At 33.4% G+C, this 21,921-nt stretch overlaps 1 protein-coding gene across 2 annotated transcripts in view; it reads right to left on the reverse strand.

The window, feature by feature from the left end:
• The window catches only part of LOC141450944 (adipokinetic hormone/corazonin-related peptide receptor variant I-like), a 438,838-nt gene extending 417,807 nt beyond the window's left edge, over positions 1-21,031 (reverse strand). For both annotated transcript variants that reach the window (XM_074121892.1, XM_074121893.1), the window contains exon 1: positions 20,343-21,031. In XM_074121892.1, coding sequence (XP_073977993.1) covers positions 20,343-20,852 — 510 coding nt within the window. In that variant the 5' untranslated portion in view covers positions 20,853-21,031. The remainder of the gene's footprint in view (positions 1-20,342) is intronic.
• Positions 21,032-21,921: the final 890 nt, after the last annotated feature.

A 21,921-nucleotide genomic window follows, 5' to 3' on the forward strand; every position in this document is an offset into this window, starting at 1 on the left:
GACAACGTCGATAGAAACGTCCAGAGATGGTTCATGGTCATTCTTTCGCTCTTCTGAACATAGCGGGCATCAATGCGTACAAAATTTCTTGGATAATGCTAATAAACCACATTACACGTTCATTCATAAATGTGAAACTCAAAATTAGGGATGACTGTGATTTTTCTATTCACATTAATGTTCTGTTCCACTTTATGAGGTTTTTTTTTTTTAAAGAAAAACTTAAACTGAAATTTTTCATGCGTTTCCAAAACATTTTTGATGAAATTAACAGCTATTGGGTCATTAATCTCACAGATAAGTTGTGCCCTAAGGTGTTACAAAAATATTGCGCACGATGAAGGGTTAAGAAGTAGTTGCAAGATTCTATAATATTTTAAAGGTATGAAAAGACATTAAAACATTTATTATTTATTTTTGTATTTAATGAAATAAAATTGTACTCAGCAACGAAATCAATATAACTAATTACACATGTTTCGTGGTCATTCTAAAGAAATTTTGGTTGAAGAAGCCATTCAATAAAACGACCTGAGATAATTTACTTTATAATTTATTGAACAATAACTTTTTGCTGGATTTTCTTTAACTTGCATTGCGAAAGAAACAGCAAGAATCAAACCACTGATATACTCGTAGTAGCACAAAACAAGGAGGCAATTACCATAGGTAATCAAACTAATAACGGTTTAATTAAATAGTTTTCGCTAGTTTAATAGTCAGTTAATTAAAGTTTCTGTGGACAATAGTAAAGTAGTTGCTGCAATTGGCAGAAAGAGAGAGAGTGACAGCGTAACAAACGACAAGTAGTTACTCCGTAATTTGATATTGCTTCCTGTAATAGTAAGGTTGAAACAATTAACGATGTAATTTGGAACAGTGATTCCAAAATGTGATTCACCCAATTATCCCAGTCTAGTGACATCGACGGAGAGTTTTCAGATAAACTTTGTGGGGATCCAGAGAACAGTTGCTTTATCAGCCAAAAGAAGTCATTGAAACGTATTCTACAAACTCTTAATTAATTGCTGAAATCATAGGGATGTACTCCTCTCATTGTCTCTCTAATTGTGGAATTAGAAATTAACATTTAATTACACAATTTTTTTTTTTTGTGAAAAACGACTTGCTTTTAATGAAATAGGGCGAACTAGGAGAAACGAACTAGTCCACTACTTTGGGACCAATAAGAGTTGAATCAAGAGACACATCTCTGCACGCATCCAAGCCTAAAAACACATACACTGACGCCCTAACATTCACACAATATACAAGGAGCTGCAAAGTTAGTTTAACCCTAAACTGATATCATCGGGTCAAATTTGACCTGAGCGTTTTTCTTTTGTGTGGCATTTTGTAGGAATTAACTATAAACATCTCCTCTTCTCTGAATTCTCCTCTTTCATCCTCACCATACAAATCGACCATCAAATCAGTCGTTCTTCGAGCAGTGCAAGTAAATAAAATATAGGTTTTGGGTCAAATTTGACCCGACAATACCATTTACGTTATAACTTTTTTTCTTAATATTTTTTATTTTTATGTTTTGTAGTTTGTTTTCTGTTCTATATTTTAATATTATTCTATAATATTAAATATTATATAGTAAATATTACATAATATTTAATATTATTGCTGATAACTGGTTCTGTTCAGTTAAGCTGGTCCATGAACTAGGAAAGCTAAATTTGTCTTACTCTGGGACATTACGAAAAAAATAAAAAAGAAAACCCCTCTTATGTAATTTCAAAATAAAGAAAACTACCGTCGGAACTTCATTGTTTGTCTTTACTCGCAACAAAACGGTGGTGTTTTGTACCAAAACAAAACGAGTATGTTATACTCGCATCATGATAATTCGGTACTTGCAGTACTTTTTTCTTTAGGACTTTTCTTGGAATGAAAATCTAACTTTAAGAAAATAACGTTTTTCAGTAAATATTATTTTTTGTTTTTCTTTTATTGTAACTTAAAAAAAAAGAGCAAAAGTTGCATTTTTTAACTATTTTTTGTTTTTCTTAATCTTACGAAACAAATTTAACAAAATATTCATCATTTTCGTTTGCTAAATAAATTTTCTAAGAAAAACTAAATCGACTTTAATTATATCAATGACCTTTTAAAAGTAATGTGCATTTAAAGTTTCGGGTCAAAGGTGACCCGACGATACCAGTTGAAGGTGAGATTTTGAGGACACTGTGGGGGACCGCCTGAATATTATTGTGATTAAAAAATGTAACCTTCTAGTCGGCTAGGCGGTAAAAAAATAATATGTATATGTGATTCATGTACCACGTTGCTAATTGTAACAAGATATAAAAATAAAGAGTTTTTGTGGTGTTCTGCATATTTTTGTGATTAGAATTGATTGTAAATACTAGTAAAACCCACAATTGGTGACCCCGACGTGATATAACGGCACAATTAGTGACCCCGGATTGGACCTAATAAAAAGTAAAAAAAAATAAAATAAAATAATAAACTATATCTTTTAAGTAAAAAAAAAAATAAAAATAAAAAACATTATATGTGAAGTGTATAAAAAAAACTATTGTAAATACTATTTTTTTCTATAAATTAAGTTTGTTTTCTGTGTTTATTTTAGTGTTAAGAACATTTCTCGTTTTATTAAGGTAAATTATTTTTTTATTATTCCGGTTTTTATTATATTTTACAATCTTAAAACCATGACTGGAGAAGAAAAACAAAAACTGGATGGCGCAACGTCAATGCCAGAATTCAAATCAGAAACAGAACCCCCTGCATGTGTCGATAAGATTGCCGTAAAATTACCACCATTCTGGTTTGAAAAACCAGATATTTGGTTTGGCCAGATCGAAGCACAATTCCGTCAAGCTGGAATTACACAAGAATTGACCAAGTTTGACTACTTACTTTCCCAACTGGAAAGAAATGTAGTTGAAAACATATGGGATTTGGTAACTATGGACGAAGCCAGAAAATATTCCCTGGCTAAAAAACGACTTATAGCAATATACAAAGAGGGCGAAGGCCGGCAAATGCGTCGATTGCGGGAGCTGGAACTTGGAGAGATGAAGCCAAGCCAGTTATGGCGAAAAATGAAATCAATGGCCGAAGCTGATGTCGCGGATCGTTTCATGCAAACTCTGTGGCTTGATAAGCTACCCTCGACCATGAGAGATATGGTCACAATCGTAGACGATGATATAGACAAAATGTGCACCCTAGCAGATAAATTGTGGGAGCAAAAATCGGTCGAACTGATCGAAACTAATAAATGTTTTAAACCTAAACATGATTCGGTTTCTGCAGTAACTTCTCATAGAGCTCCTTCCACATTAACTCTTCAAGACCTCCTTACCAGGATTGAGGAGATGGAACAAAAATTTTCCAGAGGGCGTCCACATGATAGACGTGACGCTCGTTCAAAATCTCGAGACCGCTCTAAAAGCAGACCCAAATATAACAAAACTGGACGATTTTGTTATTACCATTTCCGATTTGGTAACAAATGCAGGCCAGAAAAATGTGAAGCTCCGTGTGCATGGAAAGAATACAAGGAGGAAAACTCCTCGGGGCAGCGCAGGTAACGGCCACCTGTAATGCCACAGAAACCCCTTATGGCCGTAATTTTCGTCTCTTTATCAAAGATAAACATTCAGGTATAAAATTTTTAATTGATAGCGGAGCTGACGTTTCCGTTATTCCAGAGTCTGCACAACAAAAGAAAAATATCCTAGCTTCAGATTTTAAGCTTTATGCTGCAAATGGTAGCGAAATACCAACTTATGGGTCAATACTACTAAATATTGATTTAGGCTTCAAACGTAAATTCGAATGGCCATTTATAAAAGCACAGGTAACTAAGGGTATATTAGGTGCCGATTTTCTCCACAAATTTGGATTAATAATTGATATAAAAAATAAACGTCTTATTGACAGTAATACAAAGCTTACAGTTTCTACTGATATTGCAGCGATTTCTGAAACTGAATCAGTTAGTTCTTTTAAAGCTACTTGCTGTTTTTCTGAAATTATAAAAAATTTTCCACACTTGACACGCCCATATAACTTAGAACCTCAGAATATAAAACATGATGTTTATCATTATATTGAAACTACTAAAGGTGCTCCTTTATTTTGTAAGCCTAGGAGACTAGATACGAACAAAATAAAAATTGCGAAACAGGAATTTCAATATTTATTAGATCATAATATTATAAGGCCATCAAAATCACAGTGGGCCAGTCCCATTCATATGGTTAAAAAGAAGAATGGACAATGGCGAATATGTGGAGATTATAGGAGATTAAATGACCGGACGTTACCGGATAGATATCCAATCCCCCGACTAGAGGACGTTAATGAAATTTTAACTAACAAGAAGTTATTTTCTAAAATTGACCTTCATCAGGCATACTATCAAATACCTCTCGCTGAAGAGGATAAACAAAAATCTGCCGTTATAACGCCATTTGGCTTATATGAATTTAACTTTATGCCTTTCGGACTGCGAAATGCACCGAGTACCTTTCAGAGGTTTATACACGAAGTTTTAAGAGGACTAAACTTCTGTTTTCCTTATTTAGATGATATACTAGTAGCGTCAACTGATCCAGAACAACATAAACAACATTTGTTGGAAGTTTTTAAAAGATTAAATAGTTTTGGTCTTCGAATCAATCTTAGTAAATCTGTTTTTGGCGTGGAACAATTGATTTTTCTTGGATATTTAATTACTACAGAGGGCACCAAACCGGACCCCGAAAGAGTTAAAGTCATTATCAACCACAAACTACCAGAGACTGTAAAGGAATTAAGAAGATTTCTCGGAATGCTTAATTTCTATAGACGGCACATACCTCATGCCGCAGAAAATCATGGATTATTAAATAATTACCTAAAAGGGATAAACAAAAATGATAATAGTGTCATTAATTGGACTGAAGAGGCACAGACACAATTTGAAGAATCTAAGCAAGCCCTTGCTAATTCAACATTGCTGACTTACCCTGACATGGATTCTAATTTGGCATTATTTGTTGATGCATCTGATTTTGCAGCGGGAGCCGCATTACAACAGTTTGAAAGAGGAACATGGAAACCAATTGGATTCTTTTCAAAAAAGTTTTCAGTTAGTCAAAGAAAATATTCCACATATGATCGAGAATTACTTAGTATGTATATGTCCATAAAATATTTCAGGTACTTCCTTGAAGGCAGAAACTTCACGATATATACGGATCACAAACCATTGATCTTCGCTTTTAAACAGAAGAACGAAAAGGCATCTCCTCTTCAATTACGACATTTGCACTTTATATCACAATTTACAACCGATATTAGACACATATCCGGAAAGGATAATATAGTAGCGGACACATTGAGCCGAATTGAAGAAATCAATCCTGCTCAACACTCCGATATCGCATTGGCCCAGCAATCAGATGCTGAATTAAAGGCTCTATTGTCAGACAGCACAATGTCTCTACAATTTAAAAAATTTCCAGTCTCACCTGACTTGTATATTTGGTGTGACACAACTACAGAAAATATTAGACCGTATATACCCACAATGTACAGAAGAGCTATTTTTGATCAGTACCATAATCTAGCTCATCTAGGAGTCAAATCAACTGTCAGACTTCTTACGTCTAAAGTTGTTTGGCCCGATATACGTAAAGATGTGGCATTATGGGCTAAAACTTGTATTCCGTGCCAACAAAGCAAAATATCCAGACACACTAAAACCCCAATAGGTATATTTCCAACAACAGATGAACGTTTCAGTGTCATACATCTTGATATTGTAGGCCCATTACCATCTTCTGAGGGATACCAGTACATTTTAACATGTATCGATAGATACACCTCTTGGCCAGAGGCTATTCCATTAACCAGTATAACGGCGGAGGCAGTTGCTCGAGCATTTTTCGCCAACTGGGTTGCAAGATTTGGAAGTCCTAGCCGTATCATCACTGATCAAGGTGGCCAGTTTCAAGCAGAATTGTTCCATTCGCTCGCTAAAATCTGCGGAACTATTATTAATAGAACAACAGCCTATCATCCACAGGCGAATGGCAAAATAGAACGGTTCCACAGGACTTTGAAAGCAAGCATACGTGCACACTGCCATGAGAAATGGACGGAAGTGTTACCCGCAATCCTTTTAGGTCTACGAACTACGCTCAACATAGATGCGAGCTGTTCAATAGCCGAAATGGTATACGGAATGACAATTAGGATACCAGGTGATTTCTTTACCGAGCCTTCAATTACAGCGGATAAAACACTTTTTATTTCACGCCTTCGTCAAACCATGAACAATTTAAAACCAGTTCAGCACACAAGGAAAAATCGAGAAACAACGTTTGTGCACAAAGATCTAAACACTTCAACCCATGTCTTCGTGAGAGTGGATCGTCTAAAAGCGTCCCTTGATAAACCATACGAAGGACCATACCCGGTTAAAGCCAGAACTGACAAATATTATACACTGCTTATCAAAGGAGTAAAAAATAACATCTCTATAGATAGGCTTAAACCGGCTTACATTTTGGCAGGCCCCGAAGTCGAGGATTTTCCAAACAACTATCCAGCATCCAACACTTCACCGGAGACGGCCGAAGAAGTTCCAGATAGGACCACAACCCGTTCCGGTCGAACTGTCAGGTTCCCTTCCCGTTACCTGGAGGCCCATTATGCTTCGTAACGGTGTTACTGAAGGGGGAGTGATGTGGGGGACCGCCTGAATATTATTGTGATTAAAAAATGTAACCTTCTAGTCGGCTAGGCGGTAAAAAAATAATATGTATATGTGATTCATGTACCACGTTGCTAATTGTAACAAGATATAAAAATAAAGAGTTTTTGTGGTGTTCTGCATATTTTTGTGATTAGAATTGATTGTAAATACTAGTAAAACCCACAGACACCAGTTAAGGGTTAATGTATGCAACTGCTTGGATTTTGTGAACCCACAGGCAAAACTACACACGCAATCATTCACAAACACTTTACAGACTCAGTAAACCAACACTGACTCTTCAAAGAGTCACAATTGATCTTATAGGTTGGCAATGTTTGAACCTTATTTATGGAGAGCTCCCAGTCCTCCCGGAAAACGAAGGAAAAACTATCCAGTAAGGCTCCATGGAAGATTTTCTTTTTACAAAAACTTTTCCCAGATATTCAATAGTTATTTTTTACAGAACCGTACAGTGCGCTGAAATTGTATTGAGAGAAGAGTATAAGCATAATTCATCTTCCCTGAAATCCAACTTAATGAATTTTACCCAAAAAAAATATTTCAAATAAAGCTTGTGTATTGAATATAAAATGTTAATATAGCATTAACTTTAATTATAAGTGCCATTATCGAATATTTCTAGGGGAGATTTTGTTGAATATTTTTGAGCGCAAAGAAAGAAAAAAAATTAAGTCGTACAAACCGTTTTAGAGGAAATAAGAAAAACAGAAAAACTATTCACTGAATTGGCACATTTTGTTGCCTTATTTTCTTCAAAATTTATCGATGTTTAGTCAGCCGGAAGGAAACTGAATCAGATATAAAATTAGAAGTTTCATTTTCTACATTTAAGTTGTTGAGTAATGATGACGACAGCAAAAGCATCACTCTTCGGACAAACAGACTGACGAGACACATAACCACCAATTGTAAAAATCATGTTTATAGACTCAGGGGACCCAAAAATGGGTACTACTGGGGAGAAACTCGATTTTCTAAATTGAAATTTATGCAATAATTAACGCAATTTACATTAAACAAATTGAAAATGTTCTCTCTGTGCTCTTTAAAGGAATTAAATGAGAGATAGTGTAAATTTTCGAAACAGAACCACAACGTTTTCTCTTGCGTTCATAAACCGTTTTTTGGTTTCCTTGTTTGGTTTCTTTCAGTACTGTTTATATACGAGGGTCGTTTGAAAAGTCCGTGCAAAGTCAGAGAGATAGCACCACTGGCGCGTATCGAGGTTATGTTTAGTAGCATCTCTTGGAAGAACACACACCAAGTTTCAGCCAGATCGGTCAATTTCTTTGTGTTTGGCATTCGTTTGAATCGAGGAAGTTGAGTGATTTTCAAAAAATGGACGACAAAGAATTTCGTGTGTTGATTAAACACTACTTTATGAAAGGCAAAACGCCTCAGGAGACTAAAGAGAAGCTTGATAAACATTATGGTGACTCTACACCTTCGATTAGAACAGTTTATAAGTGGTTTCAAAATTTTCGGAGCGGCCATATGGGCACAAGTGACGCTGAACGTTCTGGACGCCCTGTTGAGGTTACTACTCCAGAAATCATTGATAAAATCCATGATATGGTGATGGATGACTGAAGAGTGAAGGTGCGTGAGATTGCTAGTGCTGTGGGCGTCTCGAATGAACGGGTACATAATATTTTGCATCAACATTTGGACATGACGAAGCTATCCGCAAGATGGGTGCCGCGATTGCTCACGCTTGACCAAAAACGAAATCGTGTGAAGTGTTGCAAGGACGGTTTGCAGCTGTTCCAGAAGAATCCGCAGGACTTTAAGCGTCGTTTCGTCACTGTGGATGAAACATGGATACATCACTACACTCCTGAGACCAAAGAACAATCTAAACAATGGGTTACCAAGGGGGAAACTGCGCCAAAAAAGGCGAAGACCGTTCCTTCGGCCGGAAAGATTATGGCGACTGTCTTTTGGGATTCGCAAGGAATAATCCTCATCGACTATCTGGAAAAGGGTAAAACTATTACAGGTGCATATTATTCATCGTTATTGGACCGTTTGAAAACCGAGCTGCAAGAAAAACGCCCACGATTAGCCCACAAAAAAGTCCTTTTCCATCACGACAACGCATCAGCTCACACCTCAGCAGTTGTGGTCGCAAAATTAATGGAAATAGGGTTCCAACTCGTTTCACATCCCCCCTATTCTCCAGACTTGGCTCCCTCGGACTACTATTTGTTCCCCAATATGAAGAAATGGCTGGCGGGAAAAAGATTTTATTCAAACGAGGAGGTGATTGCAGAAACGAATGGCTATTTTTCAGAGCTTGGACAAATCCTATTATTCGGAAGGGATCAACAAACTAGAGCAGCGTTGGACGAAGTGTATAAGCCTAAAAGGAGACTATGTTGAAAAATAAAAAAGGTTTACCCCAAAAAATTAAGTAGTTTTTATTTTCGCACGGACTTTTCAAACGACCCTCGTAAGTGTTTGAATATCATAACAGATAGTACACAATTGTAAAATATAGGACTGGAAAATAAATTTAGTACTACGAGCGTTATAGTTAATCCAATTTTAACTGTTCCCTATTTTGAATCAGCAAACAATAAACCATTTTCTCCATTCAAAAAGAGGAACCTCAAATACTACATTTCCGTTTAGAGTTCACAGTTGAATAACTACAGGAAAGAAAAAAGAGTGGCTAGCGTTGTAAAGTTTTGTCTGAAAGAATTAATGATTAAACAAAACAAGTTTTCTCCGCAAAATAAATCAGACCTCTTCGACTCCCATTTTAAAATATAAATAAAACTTAGATCAATGCTTTTACAACCAGCTACTTGCGACAAAGATTTATAGTTAACATAATTTTCTTTGTTGAATATCTTAAATAATACTATAAAATTTTATTTACTTTTTACAATTTCTATTAAGTATTTCTTCAATAGTTTTACAAATAAAGATTTTTATTCCTTACGAAAAATAACTTTGACTGGAAACTAACTATAAATTAGAATTGCACTGCATTTCAATTTGAAACTGTCCAAGACTTTTTTTATGTCTCTGTTTTTTTTATTTAAACTTTTAGAGCGAAATTTCTGGCCGAATGCCAGGAACAACAGATTTTAACGGACAATTTTGCAAGTAATGGATGAAATGATCAGTACTGCATTAAGCTTTTTGTTTTTTATTATTAATATTATTACTTCATTCACACCACCTTTCATAGTTTTCATTAAAGGGCTTTTAGTTTCGAAAAACAAAGCTAACAAATAAGATTTCTCTGAAGATTTTTCTTAAATGTGCATAAATTTAACCCAGTTTACATTAAACAAATTTAAAATGTTCTCTCTGTGCTCCTTAGAGGAATTAATTGAGATTGCGTGAATTTTCGAAATAGAACCACTACGTTTTGGCGTTCCCTTGCGTCCATAAACCGTTTTTTGGTTTCCTTGTAGATTTTTTCAGTACTGTTTATATATGTGTTTAAATATCATAATCGATAGTACATAATTGTAAGAAGTTTAGACTTTATAATATGATTTGGTTATCATTACAAACAAAAATAAATGCTTTACTATTGTAAGATTTCCCATGTTCCTGAAATTGGCTCGCAGTTTGATTTCTACTGTTTGGTTTAAACTAACAATAGTCCTTACTTAAATACAGGAATCTTGGCGACCCTGCGGTTATTCCAGCCTTATAAAACAAAACTAACAACATTTACACTGATATCATTAATGTTTACCACAATCACAAGACCTGAAGAGAGAGTTACGAGGGGGTACCCAAAAATAACCGGAATTGCGTTGCCGCGCATGGAGCTTATGTAGTACGCATTTCTGCCGCTAGACGTGTATAGCGCAATTCCTTGCCAGTTCAGTCCTGCCTGTGTTGTCTGCCTGGCTTGTTCTGTTCATCTGCAGTGATTGTTTTTACCAGCGCTGTTTTGTTCTTTTTTCGTTTTTTATGATGGCAAGTTTAAGTGAACAACGTGCAGCTCTGAAATTTTGTTTTCTACACGGCAAAAATGCTGCTGAAAGTGTTTTAATGTTGAAAACAGCTTACAAAGATGACGCTATGGGAAAAACTCAAGTATACGAGTGGTTTACTCGGTTTAAAAATGGCGACATGTCGATTGATGACAAACCTCGTTCTGGACGTCCATCAACTGCCCGAATCGACGAAAATGTTGAAAAAATTCGAGAGCTGGTGTTCACAGACCGTCGACAGACAATTGATCAACTGTCAGAGAGTAGTGGGTTATCTTGGAGCTCGGTTCAGCGAATTTTAACGGAAGATTTGGGGATGAAAAGGGTTGCTGCCAAGTTTGTTCCTCGAGTTCTGACTGACAATCAAAAAGAACATCGAGTTGAAACATGTCGTGCTTTGAAACAACAGCTTGAAACTGATCCAGACTTTCTGTCAAAGGTCATTACTGGTGATGAGTCATGGTGCTATGGTTATGACCCAGAAACAAAGCAACAGTCGAGCCAATGGAAGACGTCTTCACCCAGACCAAAAAAATGTCGTCAAGTCAAGTCAAACATCAAAACAATGCTGATTTGCTTTTTTGATGCCAAAGGCGTAGTCCATTCAGAGTTTGTCCCCCCAGGTCAGACCGTCAATCAAACCTTGTATTTGGAAGTTTTGAAAAGACTGCGCAATAGTGTTCGCCAAAAAAGACCCGATTTGTGGCAAACAGGAGACTGGTTCTTCCACCACGACAATGCACCTGCACACACAGCCATCTCTGTTACACAGTTTTTGGCTAAAAATGGCATGGTTCCGCTGCCCCACGCACCTTACTCGCCTGACCTGGCTCCGTGCGACTTTTTCTTATTTCCACGCATGAAAAAGGGCATGAAAGGTCACCGATTTGACAACATTGAAGAGGTCAAGAAAAAAACGAAGAAGGAGCTGTCAGCCATTTCTAAAGATGACTACAAAAAATGTTTCGAACAGTGGAAGCACCGGTGGGACAAATGTATTAGTTGTAATGGAGAGTATTTTGAAGGGGATAAGGTTGTTCTGTAAAAAAATTGTAAATAAATAGCTTTTAAAAAATAATTCCGGTTTTTTTGGGGTACCCCCTCGTATTTGTACAACAATTTGGATTTACCCTACCTAGAAGCATATTCTAAGGTCACCACTAAACCTATAATTGGATGAACAGTCACAGACACTTAAGGGAGTCATAATAGATCTTTTAGATCGCAGAGAATTTGACTTTAGAGCCACTCACCTGATAGATCTATTCTATTTTAACAAAAATTAACGCGACTTAGACTACAGTAGACACATTTTTGTTACTTATGTTTGAGGATCACCAATCATCAACTTCTAGCTGGTGTACTGCATCCGAAAAATGGCCTAAAAAGCGCGGGGTAAAATTTATTACTAACTATAACATTCTCGAACTACTAAAAAATAATTTACCTGACCCAGTCACTTGGTCTTTTCAGAATTTGATCTTCAAATTACCACTATTCTATAATGTCTAGGAGGATTCCATAATTGTTTACAAATTCCTTGTCAAATTGAGAAGCTACTTTTGCTAGCCGTCCAATAAGACTTGCGTCTAAAAATTACTCGCGAAAAATTGTGAATTCAGTAAAATATCACTTCTATCCAGTCTCAAATCGAAGTTTAATTTATAGCCTCCATTATGATGCTATAAAATACTTTTTATATTCCGAAATTTCCTGTTCTAGATAAAAATGTTTAATGTGAATAGTCATTGTAAACGTTCGCATTCTGATTTATTAGAAGAGTTTTCAAAAGTTAATAGCCCAGGCTAAATTCAAAAGTATATTTTTTCTTTTTTTTCGTCAACAGATTAAGTACATATAAGATCTCATTATTATAAATATTAGTTTGTTCAGAATTATATTAAATACGTCTCCAATTAAACCATTTTCAAATCTTCTTTTGAACATTTACGTTGATTGATATACGTCATTTAAATAGTTCTTCTCACGATGGCACTAATGATTTCACACTGATACAAAATATCTAGCAATACCATCTGAATAAAATTAAATGCGTAAAAAGTACAATGAGACAATACAGAAGAGAAGCGAGTGGATTTATTGATCGCATCTGCAACTATCTAGTTTGGATTTAGAGGTACACCCAGCTCTGGAACCAAAACAATTTATGGCAAATGCTTAAACCAGGTTCTTGCCTAAAGTAGACAAAAACCTGTCCTAACCTACAAATAACTTTCTGTCAACTCTCTCTAGCTTCTAACTATTTGCACTATTAGTTGCACTAATCTGTACTTTGGCCATTTTTTACCATTTCTATTGGGTGAATACAATGTTAGTACAAATAAAAATGTATAATTCTATGTTACCAATTCAACCGTTCATATAAAATTAGTTTATTCAAATAAAATGCATATTCCAGTAAATTACTTTAAGCACTTACGTACAAAATCAGTTAAATTATATTACTTTATTGCTTTTGTTCATTCTTTTTGGTGACTGATTCATAGTTTCAATAGGATGAAAAAATAATTACCATTTCAGTCGAGTAAAATTTATTTTGCCGAGCTTTCGACCAAGGGACTAGGTCATCTTCAGGGCTAGTTTAGAAAGTAATACTTTTACAGTCCATGAACAGAGAAGACAGAAGACACACCAACCCTGAAATGTAAAATTATTACTTTCTAAACTAGCCCTGAAGATGACCTAGCCCCTAGGTCGAAAGCTCGGCAAAATAAATTTTACTCGACTGAAATGGCAATTATTTTTTTATTGCTTTTGTTTGTTTTGTTAGTTTCAACTATTCGACTCAATCATTTATTCAAGCAAATTGCAGAAAAAAAAACTATTTACTTGACTATTTTCGAAAAATTAACTCCCAAAAACTTACTTAAAGTGTCAAAAACGTGATAACATTGCTCGGAAGGCGGCACTACACACTGGAAAAGGCTCTGGATGCCTATAACTACAGATACGTAGGAGCTTTGAATTAAAACAAAAACAATAAAATCCTCTATCTCGCAAATCTTTTAAGAATTAAGAATTGTTTTTTATTTAAACCTAAATGAGCAACAAATAAGTTTTCAGTTTATGCAATTAAAAACGTTAAGTTTTTATGCCAAACATCTGTAAACCACTCATTCAGAAATGTTGTTTTGAACACAAATTTTGGGAAAACAAGTGAAAACTAAAAAAAAAAAACAAATAGAAAAACGTCCAAACATAAAAGTGGACTTTCCCAATAGCCGTTTTTATCGGAAAATTCTCTGCGCTGAGAATGTTATCGAACTACTTCACCTTCTTGGCCGAGATTGCTAGTTCTGGTTAGATGGTTACCATTTATTGGTATGAGATTATTGGTTTGGTTGGTATTTATTGGTATGAAGGTTATGGTTATTATTGAATGTTAGCAGGAGTTTTAGTTAATAGTTATTTAACCGTTCAGAATACCTTTGAGAAGATTCCACAAATATAAAGATGTTAATCCCACAGAACATTGACTAGTTGTATTCGCTAATGCCTCAGTTAAACGTAAATACATTCTTCCCATTTATCATACAAATTTCCAATTGTGTGTTGTTCTGATTGTGATTTCCGCGTGTTGATTAGTTAAATTTGGAAAGGTATTTTGGAAATAGAAGTTTAAAAGATATACCCTAAGAGAAAATGGAATAGAATATTTATTTGATTTCCATCTAGAAAAATTTATTATTCCTAAACTAAAAACTTCACAATTTTATCGCGCCCTACAAAATCTAAATCAGCAAAATTAGAAAAACAAAACTCAAAAATAAATCAAGATAAAGGTTCTTTAAAATAATAAAATAAACTAAATGTCTAAAGTAGATCCCAAAGTATGGCAAGACTGTTCAATGTACAAAAAAAAATGGAATTTAAAAAAAGAAACCTATCATCCGACTCCTAGCAGTGCTCATAAAATAATTGTTCAGATAAAATCATTTAAATAATAGGTATAGTTATAGAGTATATAAAGTTTTTTTAAAAAGATAATAATAATTTGAATCGCTTTCGTAAAATATATTTGGATGACCAGTTTTAATCAGAACATCAAGTAGTAACTTTTTCGTTTTTGATTTACCTTGAGATACAGTCGAGCCTCCCATAAAGGACACTCTCACTAGTGGCCACCTCCATTTACGGACAGTTTTTTTATTTCCCCGTTTTACCCCTATACACTTTCTATATAAAAGAACCTCCGCCTAACGGACACTGTACATAGCGACCGTGGACATTGATTTTGGGGAACGAATTAAATGTTTCACCTCCCACCAACGACCACCTTATTATTATTAAAAGTTCGTTTGACTCGGTGATCAAAATAATTATCCCCTCTCAAGTTTTTGTTTTTTTTCGGGTTTTTCCTAAAGTTTCCTATAAAAGCTCCATACATCTTGTACCATTTTAATCATTTTTCAATATTACTTCGGACGAACAATATTATTTTTTCCGATATGTCTCCCAAACGAAAGTGGTTAACTCTAGAAGAGAAAATAAATGTGTTGGAAGATTTTGCAAAAACCAAAACTTGCCGAAAGGTTTGTTCTATTTTTCTAATAATAGATGATAGTATGATGATAATTTTACCATAAATTATTATTGTTATGAATAAATGTGATGATTATTACAAAAAATATTAATTAAGTCAATAATATGTAGTTTTTTGATAAATTTTTTGGATAATTAAGAAAAATTTGATGCATATCATATAGCTGCAATAATTAGGCAATTATGTACGTTTTTAAATCTATTAATAATAAACAATTTTTAAATAGATGTTTGGAGAAAAAAACCCATATTTTTTCATTATGAAACTTGCCTACACCCCTACTAACGACCACCTCCAAACAGCAGCCACTTTGCTTTATGTATATTATCACAACCAAATTTATAAAAACAGTTAAAGAGCTCTCAAAATAGAGATTTCTATTTCAGTAATATCTTCTTTTTTCTTGCCGAGTAAGAGTATGTTACAAAGAATTTCTTTTGCAATTCACGAGGAAACCTTTTCTTCATGAACTTCCCACTCTTTGTAAACGATCAGTTCAATAAAAACAAGACTGTGAAAACTCCTACTCATAGCCTCAGATACTTTGAACTAATTATGGCCAAAACGATTGACGCGAGTCATAATATAAATATTTAGAAAATAACGACGTCCTATTTTAAGTTTATTAGATAAAGTTCCACAGGGATTGGGTAAGTAAGTCTTCGTCATCATTGCAATAAAAGTTCCTCAAGCTCTAATTGCGTTGGCGTTGTTGAGAGAGAAGAGAGTCAGGTATCAATGTTACCGTGTTGTTTGTGCTTTTTCTTTAGACTGTTACCAGCCGGACAACTAGCAATTTTCCTCTCTCCAGGAATTTCTAACAAAAACATTTCATGTCCATTTGATTTTTCACGATCTAGCACGTAGGAGTTGAGACGGGGGATAAAAAAAAGAGCAAACGAAGCATTTCTCTGACATTAAACCAGCGATCAGAAACAGTTACGAGAAAAATAACCTTCTCACAAACACACACACTATTACTAGGTTTTTCTGAACTTACTGACGGGTCAGAGCGATATCATTAAATAACCTGACGGGCAACTAAGAGCAAAAATACGAAACAAAAGGAAAAGTAATTAAGGTGTAAATGGAACAGATTCTGTTATAAATTTCTGTTAACAATGCGGATAAAAACCTAAACTGGTTAATTTGTAAAAGTTTTTGCCGTTTTCTTGTTGAATTAATTCCATTAATTGTTTAAAACATTTGTATGGGAACTTGCATAATGCATTCCTCAGGGAACATACAGCTCTCTCCACGCCACTTATCAATTTAAACCTCCTTTTTTACCTGTTTTACAATTTACATTTTCGTTCCTATTATTTATTTAAGAAATAAGAAAGAATTTAATAATATATTTAGATTTGCATTAAAAATGGTAAAATATTCAATTTTTTTTGTGGTTTATACGTATTGTGCTATTTGGGTTTTTAAAATAGAATGTGAATAAAAAATAAAAACGCCTCACTTTTTTACTAAACTTTTGAATAGTAACTCAATTTAATAAAATAAACCTCAAACTAAATGAATAATGGCCGCTACTTCGGATAATTCATTATTTAATTTAAACAGTTCAGTATTTATTAGGAATATTTTAATTTAAAACAGCTGTAATGCAGCTATTTTCTTCATTATTTAGCAAGGACAATGTTTTTTTCTTTTTAAAAATGATAAAAATCGGCGGTACCTAATGCACGAAATGTCTCTACTATTCCGAAGATTTGTATTCTCAATTGTGATTCAAACTTCAAACTTTTCGGTCACCTTGATGAAAATATTTAAGCAAAAAGTTGTTTTTAATAAATACTAAAAAGGAAAATGACAAAATACGGAAATAGCAATTCGGTAAAATGACAATTTAGATCAGCCGATTTTCATCAAAATCTATTAAATCAGCTCCATATTTGATTCTTATTAATATTATACAGGTGGTAAACTCGTACAATAAACAGTTACAGCACTTTAGAGAAAAGCCTAACCACCTCCCTCTCCAAGAAGGCCCATATAAGTACAATTTTCCTGAAATAATGTTTCAAATTCAGGTTCTACACATGAGCTGTACAATAAATTTAAAAAGGGAATCATTGATGCCATTTCTTTGAGAAAAGTCGAGAAAAACCGAGATACTGACGCAGTAAAGTGGTAATTTCGGTAGATTAATTGTGACCAAAACCATAAATGTGGCGCCCTCTGGTAGCAATTATTAAATTTAAACTTCTGACTCATTTTTTTAGCAACATGGATATTCAGAAACAAAAAAAGTGCGATCTATATAAACAATTTTTTTTTCGTAAGAGAAAGGAAAAACAATTTGGAGGGGCACCATGCTCCCTTTTTTCTAAAAAAAAAAGCTCCAATTGTTGTGATTCGTACATTTTAAATCGAAAAACCACATAATCTTCTTTACTTTTGCTTTAGTTGCTTTCATCTATTTTAACACTGAACTCATCCCTTATGCGGATAATGTACAATTTCTAGGATTCCACCTAGAACGTCAAGGAATTCCAAAAACCAGAAAATACATGACAACGCTCTACAAACCGTATTAACGTCTAACACAAAAATACTCGTAAACTATCTGTACAAAACTAACTAAAGACTGATTTTTTACAGGAACAATTGTACGATCTAACTGTATTTACAGAGTTGAAATTTGGGGTTTAATAAGCAGTGAAAATCCCGACACATCCAGACAATACTAATCCAAAATTCTGTGACGAATCGCTGATATTAAATGTCAATAATGATCTCAATGGGATTTATTAGATTTTTATTATAATAACTTAAGAAAGTTTTCGTTATGTGAGAACTGACAGCTTAGGGATGAATATTAATTCATTTAAAAATTAATTTTTCTGCAACCATGTAGGGAAGTTCTCATTACTCAATTAAAATCAGCTGTGTAATGCCCAACTTCCCACACTAGTGGGGAAAAATTCCCATTAGTGTCACTTTCCGCACTAGTGAGTGGAAAACTTTATTGTGCTTCCTTGATATAAGAAGTTTTGTTATTAACATAAATATTTTCTGTAAAACTTTAATAAGCTTATTTAACGTAACTAAATAATTAAAAAATAAAATAAAAATTGAAGGAATATAGAAATAAAAATAATACTTTAATAAATGATTAGATATTTTTAATTATAACAGTTAAAAAGGTTATAATAGTGTTACCTTATAGAAATTTAAAATGGATTCTAGTGATTCCTGTTTAGAAAACACTCCTCCATCAATAAAAGAAACAGCAGAAAATGTAATAAGTAATGTAAATACGTAAGTAATGTAAATAATTGTAATATAACAATAAATGTTTATAATAAATAAATTACTTTTTGTAGACTGTAAAAATGGAATTTTTAATTTTTTTAGTTAATAAATGGTTGCAGAAAAAATATAATATTTAACTCTAGTGTAAAGTATTTTCCTCACACTCGGCAAACCCTGCCTCGCGTGAGGAAAAGTACTACTTTCCACACCTGTTAAATAAATAACTATAATTTTGCATATTACACAGTAAAACTCTCAAACTGACTTACAAAAATCTGAAAACATAGAATAAGTTTATGAACAAAGTAATTATTTTATTTTAAGTGAATCAATGGAGGAAAAAGATGCAGTAATCCCTGGTTGAAGGTATGGGTAATTTAAAAAATATATTTACTTTTAATTAAGAATTAATTATTTTTTAAAAAAAAAACGCATCAACTATGTTTAGAATACAATTTTATTATTATTGCAACTATGCAAATGTTATAGAAATATTAATAATTCAAAACAAGAAAAAAGGCACAAGCCAACTGCAAGAACCTTAAACTCGGCAAAGTGCTGACTTGTAATCAAGGCATCCTCCTATATATATATGGCCACAGCCGGTGTTGACTACAAATTAAAGCACGCTGTCACTTTAAAACTTCCTAACTATAGAGATGAAGCTTACTTTCTTTTTTAAAGAGAAGCTTTTAGGATTATAGAATAATGATTTATTTGAACATAAATTTTCTTTCAGCATTTTTTCGAGTCCAAGATGTTTTTGATCAATATCATATCTGGTTACGTCACAAGAAATAATTTCAAGATTGGTTTCGTGGTAATATGGAATATTTATTTTAAATATTATTAGTGGGACGTTTATGGAAGTTTGCATATTATATTTATTAAGTTCTTAATTTTGCTTACAATAACTGTTACAGTTATGCATACAACTGTTAGACGCCATATTATAAGTAGCCTTGATTATCACAAATGAGTTCTCATATATCAGACAAGTTTGTCACATATCCGTGAACTTGGATGCAATGACAAATGCTCATGAAAGTTTGGTAAAGTTCACTAGTTTCCGGACATCACAGATGTTACTGATAATTTAAAATGAATTTTACTATATTTTGAATTTCGTCTCAGTAAAATTTTGTTTTTTTTTTACTGGGTATTCAGAATTTTTTATACAAATTTACATTTTCCCCATGAACTCAATACTAAAAAGAAAGTTAGTTGTGATTTCAAAAATTCTGAATTTGGCTTTACATTTCATTTTAATAAGGGTTATTTCAAGTATTCTTTTTAAATACGTTTTTAATTGTTTGTGTCCTTTTGTGCTTTATTTGAATACGTTCCTACCGTTTAAAGCTAATTGAAGTGAACGTTAACATTCCAAATTAAACAAAATTTATCAGTAAAACTTATTAAAAACTTAATTAATTGAAGCTACTTCTGAATGTTTCAGAAATAACGATAATAGATACAACGGTTGGAATCATTACCTTTAACAGATTTCAATGACTATTCAATATTTATTATTTAGCCAAATTTTGTTTAAATTAATTTCTTCTGAGAGATTACGGATTTGTAAACTAAATTATATGAGAAAAATAAGTAAGATTTAAACTCCGTCTTTCTGTTTAGCAATTATCCGTAGAGATATGTAAGAAAAGATGTTGCAAAAACCATAATTTTTTTTTTTTGTCAAAAGATGATTTGTTGCGTTATTTTTAACATAAAAGTGTGATTATAAACATAAAGAAAAGATAAAATTATTTAAATCAAAACTTATGAAGATAAAACTGACCTGTGGTAAAGCACAAATAAGTGAGAAGATCCATGCCATAGTCAACATCATTTTGCCACGTCTTCTGGCATCGCTCACTCTTAACGGATGCAATATGGCGAAATAACGATCAACAGATACACACACTAACACATTACTAGATAAATATAAACCGAACGCACGTAAAAATAAAAATAATTTACAAGCAATATTACCGGCAACCCATTGCGTAGTCAAACGCCATCCAATCTCCAATGGTATCATTATGAAAGTCACAAATAGATCGGCGGCCGCTAAATGTGTTATCATCAATGATATACGCGATTTACGATGTCTTCCACGTACTAATGTTATAAAAACTGTTAGATTACCAATAGCTGCAATTATAAACAGAAGACTGTAAGCGATTACCACAATTAATGCATTGTCATCGAATTTTGGCAGTTCGTATAAGGTATTATTTGTTGGCGAGTAATAAATGGATTCTGTGTAATTAAATTCTATTGTGAAATTTGAAAATAAAGGATCCATAGTTTTTTTGTTTTAACTTTTTTTTTTTTTAGAATTTTAATTAAATTTTTTCATATTTTTACGATGATTTCAAGTTTACGAAAAAATTAAATAAAATAATAATAAAACAGCGATAAAAGTACGGAAAGAGAAGATCGTTTACGATAGAATGTGAATCGTTCGTTGTTGACTGGAATGTGGCCGGCATACGACTTGTAGTCTGCCGCCTTCAACGGGGCCTCCAGTTGCCGCCCACATCCCACGCATGCCTCCAACCTCTCCTCATTGTATCTCTTTCATTCAATAGCATCCCTCACTTCATAGTTATGCTAATTCTTCCTGGGTATACAGTCATCATTATTAAGATATACAGTCATTATTATATACATACGATGTAGTTCATCAAATAACTAAGTAATTTCTATAAAAAATTAAAATTTACCATTTATTTTTCTGACTTTTATACAATAACAAATATACATTTCTCTTGACCAGAAGATTTTTAATAAATTCTGCCGGAGACAAGAATTTGAATATAATGCATTAAACATGAAAGACTCTATTTTCTTCTCTCCCGTTTCGCGGTCACCGCTTTTCACAAACTTTTCTAAAACCAAATATTTATTTAACGTTTGCGACAGTTAGGATTGTTGTTGATCTAATTTGAAGTTAAACAAAATCATTATTAAATCAGCAATTGCTTTTACAATTTGCTAGTAAATCTATTAATTAATAAAATAATTCATTTTTATTTTCTCTGTTAGTAAATGAATGCATTGCGATCGTGCTCATTTTAAATTCAGAACTTTCAATAGTGATATCAACAAGACCCTCTGAGGTAGGGTATGAATACCATAAAGTGGATAGTGTGCGTGTTGTGAAAGCGGCAAAACTTAAAAATGGAAAATAGCAAAAAGTTAAAATTTGATTTTTCCAATCAGTGATAACATGGGATCAAATACGATAATTATCCTTACCGAATTCATTTCCTCAGTATTTTCGTAGATTTCAACGATTTTCTTTACATTTTTCATGCTCACTGTAGACATGCAGATTTATAACTTTTAAGTATTTTCGCCGGATATTGTTT

This window comes from Rhodnius prolixus, unplaced genomic scaffold (assembly GCF_049639745.1).
Source record: "Rhodnius prolixus isolate KJV_2025 unplaced genomic scaffold, Rpr scaffold_8, whole genome shotgun sequence".
Classification (NCBI taxonomy): domain Eukaryota; kingdom Metazoa; phylum Arthropoda; class Insecta; order Hemiptera; family Reduviidae; genus Rhodnius; species Rhodnius prolixus.